Source organism: Lethenteron reissneri, chromosome 24 (assembly GCF_015708825.2).
Source record: "Lethenteron reissneri isolate LAM-NWPU_2019-01 chromosome 24, ASM1570882v1, whole genome shotgun sequence".
In the NCBI taxonomy this organism is placed as follows: Eukaryota; Metazoa; Chordata; class Hyperoartia; order Petromyzontiformes; family Petromyzontidae; genus Lethenteron; species Lethenteron reissneri.
In genome coordinates this window covers 16,888,983-16,904,772 of record NC_083802.1, presented here as the reverse complement: position 1 = coordinate 16,904,772, position 15,790 = coordinate 16,888,983, and the positions used below count along the sequence as shown (strand labels likewise).

The window sequence follows — 15,790 nt, the reverse complement described above, 5'->3', positions numbered from 1 at the left end:
ACCCCGCGAGGAGAGGTGTCACTCAAACGTTTGAAGTGCCAGGGATTAGTTTTAAGAGGAGGGTGGCGGCGGCGGTGGTAGGTGGGAGGCGTCGGGAGTGGAGGAAGAGAGAGGGAGCCGAGGTGGCAGAGGTGAAGAGGAGATGGCTGGCAATGCGCGTGGAGACGGGAGTGCTTTCCGTTACGGCACCTGCAGGTTCACCGAGCCCTAATCGTGGCGTTGACAGCTTTGGGCAATCTCTGCTCTTCATCAGGCGCAATTTGGCCTCAATGTATATCCCCTGTCGTATATAAACGGCGGAGCTGTGGGGCAATCGACTGGAATTCCCGGCGTTGGCTAGCATCGGTTGCGAGCGGTATTGGAACGGGTCGTGCCTTCCACTCTCTTCGCTGACCAGCGTGGTGAAGTCTGCTAAACAAAACAACAAAACACCCCACAACTGACACGGCGTGGCGTGGCCCTCATTCATCATTGGTAAAACGAGAACGGCTGGATGTTATTTAACGTGTTCTTTTTATCCATAGCACCTGTGCAGTGTGCCAGCGGCAGCGCTGGCGAACACTGACAATGAATACTTGCGCGGACAAAAGGGGAGAAAGGAGTCCGGGCAAAGCGCAAGAGATTGGACGAGTAGCGTAACTCACAACCTCATTCTCTTCTTGGTTCTTTCGGTAAAGTCACGTAGAAGGGACATAATAAAATAATAAAAATAAAACATAATTAAATAATTCTCACGACGTTTCGGCCACAACGCAAGCAGCCGTCCTCAGGTGAAGAACAGGTCTGTCGGAAAGGCAGCTTCAGACGCTGCTTGCGTTGTGGCCGAAACGTCGTGAGAATTATTTTATGTTGTTTTATTTTTTATTATTGTATTATTTCCCTTCTACGTGACTTTACCGAAAGAACCAAGAAGATGAATCCCTGCAGTCACGAAAGCTTTAAATCGAAATTTAACCTCATTCTCCTCCTCCTCCTCTTCTCTCAACCAAGGGCCAGGGCCGGCACTGGTAGGAGTCGTTTCTCCGTGTCAGTCCCCTGGTCGTTTGGAACGCGCCCAACGTCATCCCGTTGCACATTCGCAGCAGCATTCAATCTTTACAGACTTTGAAGAGACACTTAGAGGCGCGACCTATTTCCGAAAGGTCCCTGTACCTCTTTCGGTCATTTATGGCCGTGAAATATTGTGTTCGTTACAAATTACATGGTTATTATTATTTGTGGCTGGGGTATGGGGTTGTGAGTGGGCGAGTACTGCCGTGGCTGTTACCCTACCAAAACTGTCCAACCCCTATTTCTCCTGTCGTGACATACGGACAGTTCATCTTCTTGGTTCTTTCAGTAAAGTCGCGTAGACGCTGTCTCCCCGACAGACCTGGTCTTCACCTGAGGACGGCTGCTTGCGTTGTAGCCGAAACGTCGTGAGAATTCTTTTATTATGTTTTTTTTATTTTATTACTTCCCTTCTACGTGACTTTACCGAAAAAACCAAGAAGATGAATCCCTGCAGTCACGAAAGCTTTAAATCGAAATTTATACGGACAGTCATTTGTGTTGTTGTTGTTACCAGATTGAAAGTATTTTTTTTTACATGTTTAAAAGCACAAGTACGCTAATTTTCCGTGTGGCCATATCTCAACATCATCAATTCCTTTCCACGGACGTTGAATCTAATTACAACAAAAACAACAGGGCTTCCGTCTTCGCGAAGCGCTCAACCAGAATGGACGAGATGAATTGAGGTATTTTTTAAAGCAGGTTTTTTTGGTATTTTTTTTGTACCTTGGGCAAAAAATTCGCAAAATATGTGCAGTAAACGGCTTTTATTTATTTATTTCAAATACCAAATGTCCACACGACGTAACCGGGGTTTAATATATCACTCAATATGTTCAGTGCCCTCTGACAGACTGGAGTAGACACGTGACTCGCAGCCTCAGCCATTGCAGCATTTTAATCTGAGTTTAATCGCAATAGTTAAGACAATGCAGCGTCTTGTATTTGCTTCTAAGTTTATATATCAGCCAATGGTAAAATTGGAGTGCGGGCATGTTCATAAATCATTGGATTCCCATGACATCTGAAGCAGAGTTAATTGGCTAGCCATACAATTAACCATTCAAGCCGTTGGCTTATTTGTTTAAGCACTTGTAAGTAACCCTTGCATTTCCTTCTGACCTTAAAACCGCTCGTCTTGATACAGCAAGTGGAATATTTATTCTGCAACTCAATTATATCACAGTTGTGTGAAATAATTAATTTAACAGACTAATTACACTCGCAATTATTCTCACAGTGTCATCAGAATCATGGGCTGTTTATATCTTTTGAGAAGGATCTCTGTTCGATTCGGTGTACCCTACTTTTGTTTTATCATGAATCCGTGATTCCTCGAGTTTGTTGAAGCCCCAAGACTGCTTGTTTTGCTTAAATCTAGAGTCGTCCATTGGCTCTGGAAATACTCAAGAATGATCTTCAACATATTGTATGTACCTTGAACTTCTTTCGCACCGTATGCAGCCAACCGTGCTGATCGAGGGAGGCGCGTGGGAAGGACAACACACTAAACATAAAAATCAGTCCTAAAGAACCGAGTTTTCAATCGAGGTGTAAAAAAATGAACCCGTAAAAACAAAGATTTTCACTATAAATCCTTTATATGCGTGGCGGCTAGAGTCCTCTCGTCCTCTGGCTTGAGATGGCTGCCACCTATGGGTCAGATGATTGCATTGCACCATTAAGCAATTGGTAATTAAATAGAAAAAAAAATTCCTAAAAAGTTAAAAATTTTGGAAAATTTTTTTCACGAAAATAATTTGTCACGCACAACGAGTCTGTGTGCAAAATGTCAGCTCGATTGGATCACGGGAAGTGGGTTAAAAAACGACCGAAAATTTTACACGGTCGTAAGTGCGCAAGCAAGCAAGCGAACTTAATATAAAGGATTTAAAAATGTCTCCTATGGCAGTGACGCGGCCCATGAAGCTGCTCCTTCTTATCCTCGCCGTCGTCGTGATGATGTTGCTGCTGTAGAACTCCTCTCTGCCTTGACTGTCGGTCGCGTTTGGCCGTCCACCCACTCCTCCCCGTCTGGAAACGGAGCACCCCCCCCCCCCCACGCATTATGCACCCACGCGCCTCCGCATTACTCAGACTCCCCCCCCCCCCGCCCCCATGAATGGGGCTCTCACAATTCCCATCACCTCTTTTTCAAAGTGGAAGATTGGCTCATTTGTTTCTTTAAAGAAAACAGTAACGTAAGTAGGAAACTGAGCCGCGGCGCATGAGATTCTTGATAAAAGGGGGGAAAGTCCTGGGATTTTCTTTTTTTATATTCATGTTGGGTGTTTAATTCATTATTTGTGTGCAGTTTTTTTTTAATATATAAATGGGGACAAGGGGAACTGCCAATCCCCACTGGGTTGAGCTGCTCACTTATCCCGGTGCCAACTGCCCTTAAAGCAACCCGAGCCTTCCGCTGGAACGGCGGTGGCACGGTTTCAGTGACCCCCTTCAAAGTCCCACAAAGAAACGGGGTGGAGAAAAAAAAAAAGAAACTTTCACACACAAAACGAGAAATAGCGAGAAGGTAACCGCAAAAAAAAAAAAATTACGTCACGCTCCGCGGGCCCCTGACACATTACCACTTACGCCTCGTGGCGTAACCGCCGTGTGCGATGGATCCCATGCCCGCCACCACGCTTGGTCTGCGTCGCGTTTCTTCTTCTTCTTACAAAAAACAGGACACCTGGGCGACGAGGGGACGGACTGGGGGTTGTTGCCTCGGGCTTGGGTGTCGCCGCCTCGGAACGGTCGGAGCGAATGTCCTCCACGGTCACAATGGGGACGCAAGCCAAGGGAGAGATATTCCCGTGACACGCTGAATGGAAACACAATGCCTCGACTGTGGTGTCATTTTGTGTGTGTGCGTGTTTCTTTTTCACGTGCAGGTGTATCAGAGCTAACTGCCGCGCATCAAGCAAGCGGTTTAGCGGTTGTGCCAACAAAAGGCCCATATTAGAGGCTAGAACACCTCCCCCACCTACCCACCTCCAGCCCATCGCCCCACAGACCAACTCCCCACAACCCACATCCCTGGCGTAATGTGCTCACAGCTGCGCCACCGCTCTACACAAAACACGCACGCATCCACACGCAGGCAAAACATGCAATGGTTCAGAGCACACGGTTTTGTTTTGTAAATTTATAACAGCCGTATAATGATGATGATAAAAAAGCGTAACAAACACAGAAAACGTTTAAAGGATACAGTATTGTTACGGATAACATTCAGATATATAGTACGCAGTATTAACAATAAATGCGCAAGTTGTTTTCGGGTCTAACACACACAAAAAAAAACGTAGTCAAACAAAAAACAGTTTAATAAAAACACATTTCATAGAAGGGTCCTGCGTTTTTTGGTGTGTTTTTTTTCCTTCTGCTTTTGTCTTGTCCGCAGTCGAGGCGTCGAAGCCTCGACTGCGCCTGCTAGGCACACGCGCGCGCGGGCAGGTGTCAAACTGGTCCCACCGTCGCTGCGAGGTCTCCTCTGACACCACCAAAAACCACCGCCATTCGCCACTAAGTGGCGGAGACGTCACCACGGCGCTTGTGCCAAGCTAGGTGCACGTTAAGGCCACGTGAAGTGTCGAACGGCTCGCTGGCAGGGGGTCACGGGACAGACCCAGCGGGTGCCACGGGTCGACTGACTGAGATGAGTGGCCCATGCACCACCCGTGTCCCCCTCCTGTGCCAACTTGCTGTGCTTTAGCCACTCGGCGCTCTGCTCGTTGTTGTGAGCGTCGCTCCTCTGACACGCGTGCATACGCGCGTACTGGTAACGCACGAGGGGGGAGGGTGTTAACGAGACTGGGTAAGAACAAAACGCTGTACAATTAAACGTTGAAATCGAAGGTACAGACGTTATTATTGCGTTGGAGTTTTGTTTTGACCTTGCGGGACTTGTGAAAAAGGCCCGTTTTTGTACTAATGTTTGTGCAGGAAAGACAAATCGAAGCGTCAGGGTGGTTTTACCAAAACCGGGCCAATGTCTTCCCAGCGAATGTGTCTGTACCTCAAATATATTGGGGAATATTAACATGATAATGTAATGGGAAGGCTTTCATCCAGCAGTAGTGGATTTATCATGCCTGATGATGATGATGAATGCAATGAGGGCTTCATCCAGCAGTGGATTGATGATGGCTGATGGTGATGAATGCAATGGGGAGGCCTTCATCCAGCGGTGGATTGCCAAAGGGATATAAATCATTCTAATGCAATGCCAGACACATCATTGGCTGTCAAAAGCCACGGCCCCAATGAACACGTTTGTAACAAAACGCGCGCATTTTTACACGAGTCGTCTCACACCCGCTAGAGTTATCCAAATGCTTTATTTTTGTAATAAAAAAATATCATTCTGACCTCTTGAGGTTTTTTTTTTTATAACAACTATGCGAGGTGAATTGCATCAGCACAATCGTTTCGTTGTTTCTCTCTCCGCAATGAACCAATGACCTCTCCAGGTGTACGGGTTAGACAACAGCAAAGACCGGTCACTCGCGTGAACGACGCTCCCAGAAAACAGTCGTGCCCGTTAAGCCCTGCGTTGTACTGTACTCCTAGGCTCAAGGCATCCCTCGCACAAGAGAGGGGGGGGTGCAGAGAGATATTTGTAGAATAATCTTGCAATGCCTCGTGCTCCACATCGACTCCTTTTATTTAATTCGTTTCGTGTACTTTCAAAGCGCTTGTGAATAATAACGATGACGACGACGATGGTGATGATGATGATAATAATAATGATAAACGATAATAGTGATGAGGAAAACAACGAAGGGAAAATCAACGACGTCTTCACGAGTTTTTCTGAGAAATCTTGATCGTGACCGTCTTCACTTCGGTGTACTCCTGCAGGCCGTACTCGCCCCTGTGGCGACACAAACCAGGGTCGGTTACTGAGGCTCTGCACGAGACGTGTGCATGGACATTATGTAGAACTTCTTGTGCGCCGTACGTGGCTAACCGTGCTAAACTATTAACTTTTTTTTTAAACCATTTCTTTTTAATTTTACCGGGTAAGGTCCCACTGAGCTATGAAGCTTTTTTTTCAAAGCGACCTGGTCACAAATGATAGCTCAACAAAGTGGCTCATCACGTGGAAATGTGTAGCGGCCAAATGTTCTAAACACGTGACGTTGTTTCTAAATGTGGAGGGATAAACCGGAGGACCCGGAGAAAAATCCGCACGACCACGGGGAGAGAGACACGCGAACTCCAAACATACAGCAGGCGTCAGGGTCGTAATCGAACCCACGACCTCCTGTATACCCGGCGAGGTAGTTAACATCTCCTAGCCACCGTGATGATGAGGATGAGAGAGAGAGATGCAAACTCCAAATATACAGCAGGCGTCAGGGTCAGGATCGAAGCCACGACCTCCTGTATATCAGGCGAGGTAGTTAACATCTCCTAGCCACCGTGATGATGATGATGAGAGAGAGAGAGACGCGAACTCCAAATATACAGCAGGTGTCAGGGTCGTAATCGAACCCACGACCTCCTGTATATCAGGCGAGGTAGTTAACATCTCCTAGCCACCGTGATGATGATGATGAGAGAGAGAGACGCAAACTCCAAATATACACAAGGCGTCAGGGTCGTAATCGAACCCACGACCTCCTGTATACCCGGTGAGGTAGTTAACATCTTGCCACCGTGGCGCCTAATTCCGTGCTAATCGGGGATGTGGCGCTGCACCTTCTTCCCAGCCCGCCAAAGCTGCTCAGACCGCTTCATTAAAAATATAAAATAAATATGATGAAACAGAACAAGACGCGATGTAAAAATCGGCGGCCTTCCGTATTTAGAAGCTCTCTGAAGTACCATTGCTCAGGGCCGTGCCACGTGCTGCTCGAGGTGACGACCGCGTGAATTGGTCGAGGGAATTGGCAATTTGGGAGCGGCGTCACACGCGCCCCAAGATACTGCAGCGAGCACGCTCGATGGTTATGAACAGGTGGCGTTAAAACGAAAATGATTCGCCAACTGCGATCGGTCTCTTGCACTGGCAGTAAGAATGCTTGGGTGTAAGAATGTATTATTCACGAGGGGGGAAAAGTTCGTGCCGATGTAAAATTTTCAGAAAAATATATGATGAAGGGTAAACAATGAGGCTGCAAATCAGAATCATCCAATTTATTTATCCTGAAAGAATCCGATAATCTACAAAGCTCTTGTTCACAGATATCCAGTAAATATTGATAGGACGAAAATCAATTCGTGAACCCAAATGGCGACTCCGAACTTTGGCGGTGCACAAAATCAGCAAGACGAACGGATAATCAATTACCTTCATAAAAACAAACAGACACCAATGCTGATTGCAAGGAAAAGCCTACATTCTTCTTGTTGTTGTTTAAACATTCCTCGGTATAAAGTCCGGTTTTAAAGTGGCACTATGTACCGTACTTACATTTCACGGCCATTCCCAGACATCTTGTAGCCTCCAAATGGGCTCTGCGCATTCATGGCATTGTAGCAGTTGATCCTGCAAACAGCGAGCGGATGTTAAGCATCTGCACTTAGTCAAGCCTCTGACCTATTCACACCGCTGAAGGACCACAAATCCACTCACGCACTTCCAGCAACTTTTAACTGTGCCCACGTTGTTGATTACAAACTTGGGCGGCGTACCGGTGACCCTTGAACTGGAGGTGTGTTCAATCGTTGAGGAAGTCACATTTTCGGAATGCGTAGTTTCGCATTTAAATAAAATTTCAGAAACAATTCAGAATTATAATTATTTGAAATCTAAAAATAACAGTACCAAACATTTTATGAAAGGAAATACTGCATCATCGTCATCATGAACCGATATAATTTTATAATTTTTATCAGCCATTGTTTCTCCACTGCTGGATGAAGGTCTTCCTGCATCATCAAATACCGATAAATTTTTTTTGAATTACATACATATTAACAGCTCTGTTATCAATCCATTGCTTGATAAGGGCCTTACCACACTATCCGGATCATTTGGCCATACCTCACCACACTGCTTATTACTGTCTATTTGGTTCTTTCGGTAAAGTCACGTAGAAGGGAAATAATAAAATAATAAAAAGAAAACATTATAAAATACAATTCTCACGTCTGAATGACGCTGTCTTTCCGACAGACCTGTTCTTCACCTGAGGACGGCTGCTTGCGTTGTGGCCGAAACGTCGTGAGAATTGTATTTTATTATGTTTATTTTTATTATTTTATTATTTCCCTTCTACGTGACTTTACCGAAAGAACCAAAAAGATGAATCCCTGCAGTCACGAAAGCTTTAAATCGAAATTTGCTTATTACTGCTCAACCAAGGCCGAGGGAGCACAGACGTGAGGGGCCATATAAGTAGAGTACAACCGCATGGTGCTTAGAAAACAAAAACGGACGATTTTAAACGATTCCATTTTTTTTTTCTCCGACCCGTGCATTTCCCGACCGTGAGAAGCGCTGCGGCCCGCGCTTCGCTCGTTCCTTCGCCCGCCCACCCACCAGACGGTGCCGGCCTGCATCGCGGCCGAGACGGCGAGGGCGCGCTCCAGGTCGCGCGTGAACACGGCGCCCACCAGGCCGTACGGGGAAGCGTTGGCGCGAGCGACCACGTCCTCCAGCGAGTCGAACCTCATGATCAGCTGCACGGGCCCGAAGATCTGCGTGACGGCACGAAAGCATTGTGGGCTCATCTTCTTGGTTCTTTCGGTAAAGTCACGTAGAATGGAAATAATAAAATAAAAACATAAAACTTTTTTTTTCTTTCTAAAATAAATTTATTTATTATTTTATTATTTCCCTTCTACGTGCCTTTACCGAAAGAACCAAGAAGATGAATCCCTGCAGTCACGAAAGCTTTAAATCGAAACCATTGTGGGCTCGTGTCGCCGTCACGGTGTGGTGGCGAGTGGGCTCGTCGCGGCAAGGCCCGGAGCGGTCGCTCCCAACCTTTCTGGACCTGTGGACCGCTGCGGAACTTCAACAGGAGTTTGTAGACCACTTCCCGCAGCCTTGCAGGCCACAAGTGGTCCATGGACCATAGGATGGGACCCACTGGCTTTGAGGTTACGGGTTTCTCTCGGTGTATGCGGCAGTAGTAAGATGCGTTCCAAAGCGAAACCGCATTAGGAGACAGCTGCCTGCCGAGTCGCGCACACAGTGCACCGCGCACAGCGTTGCCCCACGTCCGACCGCATAGCCGCATGAGAGTCCATTCAAACCGCATAACGTCGGGAATTTTGCCTAGAAATATATTGGCCGCATATCCGCGAAATCGCACGAGCCGAGCCCGCACAACGCGCGGGAGGCCTGTACGTCACGCGATCTCTACTGATTTTCGCAATCTCTACTGATCGAGTGCTGTTCATTCGGCCAAGCCCAGACGATCACCGTCCGAGTGCGCACCTCCTCGCGAGTGATGCGCGCGCTGTCGGGCACGTCGGAGAACACCGTGGGCTGCACGTAGAAGCCTCGTCCTTCGCAGGCCACGCCGCCGCACTCCAAGTGCGCCCCCTCCTCCAGCGCGCTCTGCACCAGCTCCAGGATCTTGGAGCGCTGCTTCTCGTCAATCTGTGGAGTAGGGGGCCATCCATTTAGTACGTACGCATGGAGGGGGGGGGGGGTTAACCCAAATGCGTAGGCTTGCGTATGGAGGGTGTACTGACAATGTACGCATAGGAAAAGGGGAGTGGGGGTGAAGCCTCGATAATAATTTGTCGACATTGGACTTCAGATGAGCCACAGTTCAGTTTCTTCAGCTGTCAGACAACAAGTACTGCGGGAGAAGTGGGACTGTGGGAGAGGTGTCACTTGTATGTCACCGTGCCCCTGACTGCGAGCTAGCGCGCAGCTCAGCAAAATAAGTGACCAAGGAACGCAAGTTAATTATTTATTGCAGCCGGCGGTGGACGATCTGTTTGCTTAAACACGTTAATATTGTTAATCCTTGATCGTGTCTGCGTGGATTAAATATCGGCCGTTCAATAGGATTCGAGGGGGTGCGTCAAGTGTGCGTATGCAGGTGGGGGGGGGGGGTTGTTGTTGTGAACGTGGTTATGGTTGTTGTGCATGTTGTTGTTGTGCACGTGGTTGTTGTTGTGCACGTGCTTATTGCTGTTGTGAACGTGGTTTTTGTTGTGAGTTGTTGTGTATGTGGTTGTTGTTTTGAACGTGGTTGTTGTTGTGAACGTGATTGTTGTAGTTGTGAACCTGGTTGTTGTCGCGAATGTGCTTGCCGTTGAGCAATATGCTGCGAACGCGACTGTTGCTGTTGTGAACGTGTCTGCGGTTGTTGTTGCGTGTGCTGTTGTTGTGAACGTTGTGAACGTGTCTGCGGTTGTTGTTGCGCGTGCTGTCGTTGTGAATGTGAGCACGGGCTCACCTGCGGCCCGTGCTCAGTACTCGGGCAGAAGGGGTGGCCGACGCGGCGCACGCGTGCCCGCTGCGCGCTGCGCCGCACGAACTCGTCGTAGACGGGGCCCTCCACGTAGACGCGAGACCCCGCCGTGCAGCACTGGCCCTGGTTCCAGAACACCCCCTGGTGCGCCTGCTCCACCGCCACGTCCACTGCTCGCGGGGGGGGGGGGGGTGGTGGAAACCACGTCGAGTCAGCAGTGTCACGGCAGGGGCGCGTAACGAGCGAGCAACCAAGGCTTGGCGCTCCCCGCTGAATACTTTCCGGCTCACTGGTAGACAGGAGAGAGAGAGAGAGAGAGTCGGTGGCACGCGGCGAATGGCGAGATGTTAACCGCCTCGCCTGGTTTACAGGAGGTCGTGGGTTTTTCGATCCCGACCCTGACGCCTGCTGCTGTATATTTGGAGTTTCCATGTTTTCCTTCCACGTTTAGAATCAACGTGCGTCTCGAGTATTGGGCTGCTAGGACATTTCTACACGATAAGCCACTTCGTTGAGCTATCACGCGTGGCCAAGTCGCTTCTGTGTCTCGCTCCCAGTGGGTTGTGTGGATTTTCTCTGGGTCCTCCGGTTTGTGACGCGTTTAGAGAATTTGGCCGCTTAAAATTTTAACGTGACGAGCCTCTTTGTGTGAGCTATCATCTGGGGCCAGGTCCCTTCTGAAAAAGAGCAACAGTAGCTGAGTCGGCCTTGCCTGGTCAAATAAAAGGTTCAGCAGCAGCAGTAGTAGCCGCCACAGCCATAGCAAAAGGCACACTGCACGTGGGTGTTGTGGGTGCGGCTGAAGGGAGGCCCTTGTGTACGCCACCCGTCACCAAGCCACAACATGTAAAGTTGTATACACAAAGACAAATACCCCCGTATAACCTGATCAGATTCTTGGGGCAAGTGCTGTTAGCGAGCACTTATGAAGGCCGGCACGGCACACAAGGGTGGGTTCGGGGTGACCGACACAATGCCGGCCGCCTTTGTCTCCCCAATGGTGATGTTTACACACCACACACCAGGTACTAATTTGAGGCTGAGTCGACCTCGGGGAGGCCCATGATCGGCTCAGATAATCATCACTGGTGTTGGCCATCAGCGGGAATCAAACCCGGGTCGCCAGGTTCACAGCGCAGCATGCTAACCACTACACTATCACTCCCCACGTACACACACACACACACATATATGCATGTATGTATGTTGAACTTTTTTTGCACCGTACGTAGCCAACCGTGTTAAATATACACACACCGCGCGTCAAACCGCACGGAAAACCAGGCGATCGATTCATCATTAATATTTAGCATCAGGCCACGGAATATTGGCTGCGAAATCCCACGTCTTACGTTAAAGCAGGAGATTCAAGACCACACGCAACACGTGCGTGCGGATGTGTTTTGCGCTGCGTGGCACGGAACGGAACGGAGGGAGACTCACGGTCGGCGTCGGCGAACACGATGATGGGGCTCTTCCCGCCGAGCTCCAGTGTCACGCGCTTCAGGTTACTCTTGCCGGCCTCCTCCTGGATCAACTTCCCCACCTGCGTTACGCAAGGGGGTGCCGGCGGGCCGGGGCGGGGGGGGGAGCGAAACGGCAAAAAACAACGACGTGGAATTAAGGGACCAAAAAGACGAGAATCGACCGCCACTTCTAGCTCTCATCTGCAATGGACATAGATAATAGGAAAAAATCCATCCTCGATTAACGTCATTTGTCGTGGAATATTTTGAGCCGCACATGATGGGAGATGCAGGTACAAGGGCCGTGGATAGATGGCGTTTATAGGGTTGCACTGATTACGCATTAAGCGCTTGCCACAAATGAATCTCGTCAAGGAGCATAAACCATCGCTCAAACTCCAGTCAGTTTCGCAGCGGCTTTTGGCTGGCCATCGTACAAAGACGGTCACGGCATCGTGCGCTTTCAGATGCGCTTCTGTGGCCGTCTGGAAAGTTCTTCCTTCCAAATTAGGAAGCCACTGGAGCTGTGTACTTTTAAATCTAGATTCAAAACTCGTCTGTCTTTTTAATGCTTTGTGTGTTTAGTTTGTTGTCCTTTCCACACACCTCCGATTAGCACGTACATTGCTAAAGAAGTTCAACATACATTTCAACATAATTGAAAAGCCAGCAAAAATACTGTGAGGTCACGTGATCTTCAGTGCAACAACAGCTCCCTACTCATCCCCCCTCCCAGCCCCCTCTTACACCACCACTAGGAGTGGCGTGTAGGGTACTATCCAGTGGCATTGCAAGGCACCTGCCCACGCTACAATTACAATACACGCCATGTGTAAACGTGACCACACCTCAAGACGCCGTACAGAAACGGCGGGCTTACTCGCTTTTAGCGAGAGGCGGTCAGTCATAGACTAGGGGATAACAGGAAAGTGTTGAGCCTGGACTTCCATGGCTGCTACCAATTCCCAGCCACAGGCATTTAACCTGAATCCAAACCACGGTGAGCTACCTCCCCCACCCATCCCCCCATCTTCAACCATAACCTGATCACAAAACACAACTTATACGTGTAAGCATGACCAGGTCTTTGGTAAGAGTGGCCAGAGCTTCCATACATGATTTCTTTCCCCAGCAAGTGAACTGGCCATACATTCCTAAGCAGGACCCACCTGAAAATTCATCTTGAGAGTTGCCAGAGTACGCAAAGAGAGAGGGTGGCGTGTGTATTCTTTACGCACACCAACGCGTGGTGTCGGTGTGCGTAAAAATAATTTGTCGTCTCGCTTTGCGTCTTAAAAGTGACAAAATTATGGTTCAAAAGTTAAAGAAGAGAAAGAAAATCCTCGTACAATTCGGATCAAAGGTTCTCTTTTCCTTCTCGGTTTTACTGGGAGCTGTGGCCTCAAACTCCTTCGCACAAACGCCACGGACGTGGCCTCTTCTCAAAGTTTCCAAGAGGAGTCGCGCGAGCCGCCAAGGGGCCCGCGCGGCACGGGAAAGCCCCCGCGGATTTGAACGCTCGTCAACTTTAAAGGGCATGAAGGAGGCCGTCAAAGCTGAGGGTAAACAGGACCCCGGCGCTGGGGCGTTCTCTTCCACCTGCTGCTTCCCTCCTTCGCGTCTGCTTCATCTCCACAAGAAGCCCGTGTGCACGTGCACGGGTGTGTGGGTGTGCGGGTACGGGTGTGTGTGTGCACGGGTGCGTGGGTGTACGAATGCGTGGGTGTGTGTGCGGGTGCGTGGGTGTGTGTGCGCGTGGGTGTGTGTGTGCGCGTGGGTGTGTGTATGCACGGGCGCGTGTGTGTGCGTGGGTGTGTGTGTGTGCACGGGTGCGTGGGTGTGCGGGTGCGTGTGTGCGCGTCGGTGTGTGTGTGTACGCACGTGCGTGTGTGCGCAGGGAGCGTTCGTGCAGCGGGTTTAGCGCACTTTCTTCACGAGCTCGCCGACCCAAGTCCGATTCCCGCTCAACACCAACGACGGCGACGGAGATTTGAAGTGGTTCTGGGCCTCCCCCTAAAATGAGTCCCAGCTGCGGTGTGTGAACATTATACATGGGGACACAACGGCGGCCGGGTGCGGTGTTGGCCACCCCTCCCCATGTGCCGTGCGCTCGTCTTCATTGGGTTCTCACTATCAGCACTTGCCCCAAACATCTGTAAAGGCGATGGGGAGTTTTTTCTTTCGTCTTTGTGTGTTTGTGCATGTGACCGTTCGCGCAGTGGCTATCGCACTAAACTATTAATCCGGCGATCCGAGTTCAATTCCCGACCATAGTTAACACCAGTGGTGCGTGATCTCTGAACTGGCCCTAGTTCCTGGTACGTCGCGTGAGCGGAGGACGTCTCAACGTGCACGAGGAATCCTGCGGGAGCTCGACGGGCCGGTCGCCTTCGCGAGGCCGGGGTATGGCTCGAAGGTTTTGTGGGAGGCCTTCACGCAGCAGCGGACGGATCATGGCCGACGACGCTGACGAGCGCAACGGAGTGGCCGTCGCGTCCGAGGCAAAGCGTTGGGGGGAAACGTTTGCACGCGTCGCTGCCGGCGTGATATGCGAGCGTGGCGAGGCCCCCGCGTTTGACCCTCGCCGTGCACACTCAGCACATCCCATCTGGCGGCAAATTAGCGCTCACGCACAACGCACACGATGCGTTCGCGGCGCGCAACTGGCGCGGGGAAATAGTGGCGCTCACGTTCCCAGCGTTCGGGGCGAATTATCTCCCGAGCGTTTAAAAGAAAACACGGCACTTCGCTGCAAGTTACACGCGCGTTCTGCGGTTTCCTGGACGTGTCCTCGTAAAGAGTTTCCCGAACTTAAGCAATCGTTAATAAAAACAAATTACCGGACCGCGAGAAAAAAATAAACAAATTAAACCAACCCGCTCCCTAAATTCTTCCATCTTTCATAAATATGTCGTCTTACACAGGGGTAAATTATCAAGCGACGCACGGTTCAGTGCTGTACATTGCCCCCCCCCCCCCCCCGCGTTGTACAGCGCAGTCGCTCGTTCAGCACGACGTCGTCCGACGTTTCGCTCCAGGCTCGGAGGAATTTTTTTTAGTTTGAAAAAAGCTCCCCGATCCACCGAGCGGAGCGAATGCTCGAAGAGTCACGCGAAAACCCACGCACGCCCCGCCCCCCACAACCCACCCAGCCAGCCAGCCAGCGCACGACGATGTCGGGCGAGCTAAGTATAGCCGCCTGGCAACGTGACGGCCACGGCGTCCTTGAGAGATTGAGTCGCCAGTGGCGGGCGGGCGGGCGGCGGGGGGAATGCTCACGGCGTAAATCAACGCTCGCGGCCGCCTGGGCAGAGAGTGACCTTGGCGGAACGCGCGAGGAGCAGAAGCCGACCAGACCGCATCGCGAGGGCCCGCACATGTGGCAAGAGCGTGCCGGCGAGACGGAGAAGACGCGATAATAATTAAATAAATTGATTGCCCCACCCCCCCCCTCCCGTTTCCAGCGTTAAATTATTATTCTAATGAATTCATGTAAGAAATAATAATAATACCGTTAAACGTGAAAAATAGAAATAGGTTCTAGATTTGAAGCTTTCGTGACTGCAAGGATTCATATTCTTAGGTTTTTTCGGTAAAGTCACGTAGGTAAAAAATTTAAATTAATAAAAGTAAAATAAAATAAAAAATAATAATAATTACTTTTATTAATTTTAATTTTTTACCTACGTGACTTTACCGAAAAAACCTAAGAATAAGAACATAGGTTGGTTGGGTGCGGTGCAAGTGTTCACCTGGCACGGGGCAATTGGCAAAATGGGCCGCCGCGCGCGGAGACAGCGAGAGAGACAGCGCCGATGTAGACGATTCATCGCTCCTCATCAACGTAGCGCTCGGGCGTTGCTCGGCAAGCGTGGGGCGCGT

General features: G+C 49.8%; 1 protein-coding gene across 3 annotated transcripts in view; it reads right to left on the bottom strand.

Moving 5' to 3' along the window:
- Window positions 1–4,192: 4,192 nt before the first annotated feature.
- LOC133346696 (retinal dehydrogenase 2-like) overlaps window positions 4,193–15,790 on the bottom strand; it is a 72,034-nt gene continuing 60,436 nt past the window's right edge. For all 3 annotated transcript variants that reach the window (XM_061558493.1, XM_061558495.1, XM_061558494.1), the window contains exons 8-13: window positions 11,886–11,988; window positions 10,428–10,612; window positions 9,452–9,616; window positions 8,549–8,706; window positions 7,478–7,552; window positions 4,193–5,932 (exon numbers count right to left, since the gene is read on the bottom strand). In XM_061558493.1, the coding sequence (XP_061414477.1) occupies window positions 5,860–5,932; window positions 7,478–7,552; window positions 8,549–8,706; window positions 9,452–9,616; window positions 10,428–10,612; window positions 11,886–11,988 (759 nt within the window). In that variant the 3' untranslated portion in view covers window positions 4,193–5,859. The remainder of the gene's footprint in view (window positions 5,933–7,477; window positions 7,553–8,548; window positions 8,707–9,451; window positions 9,617–10,427; window positions 10,613–11,885; window positions 11,989–15,790) is intronic.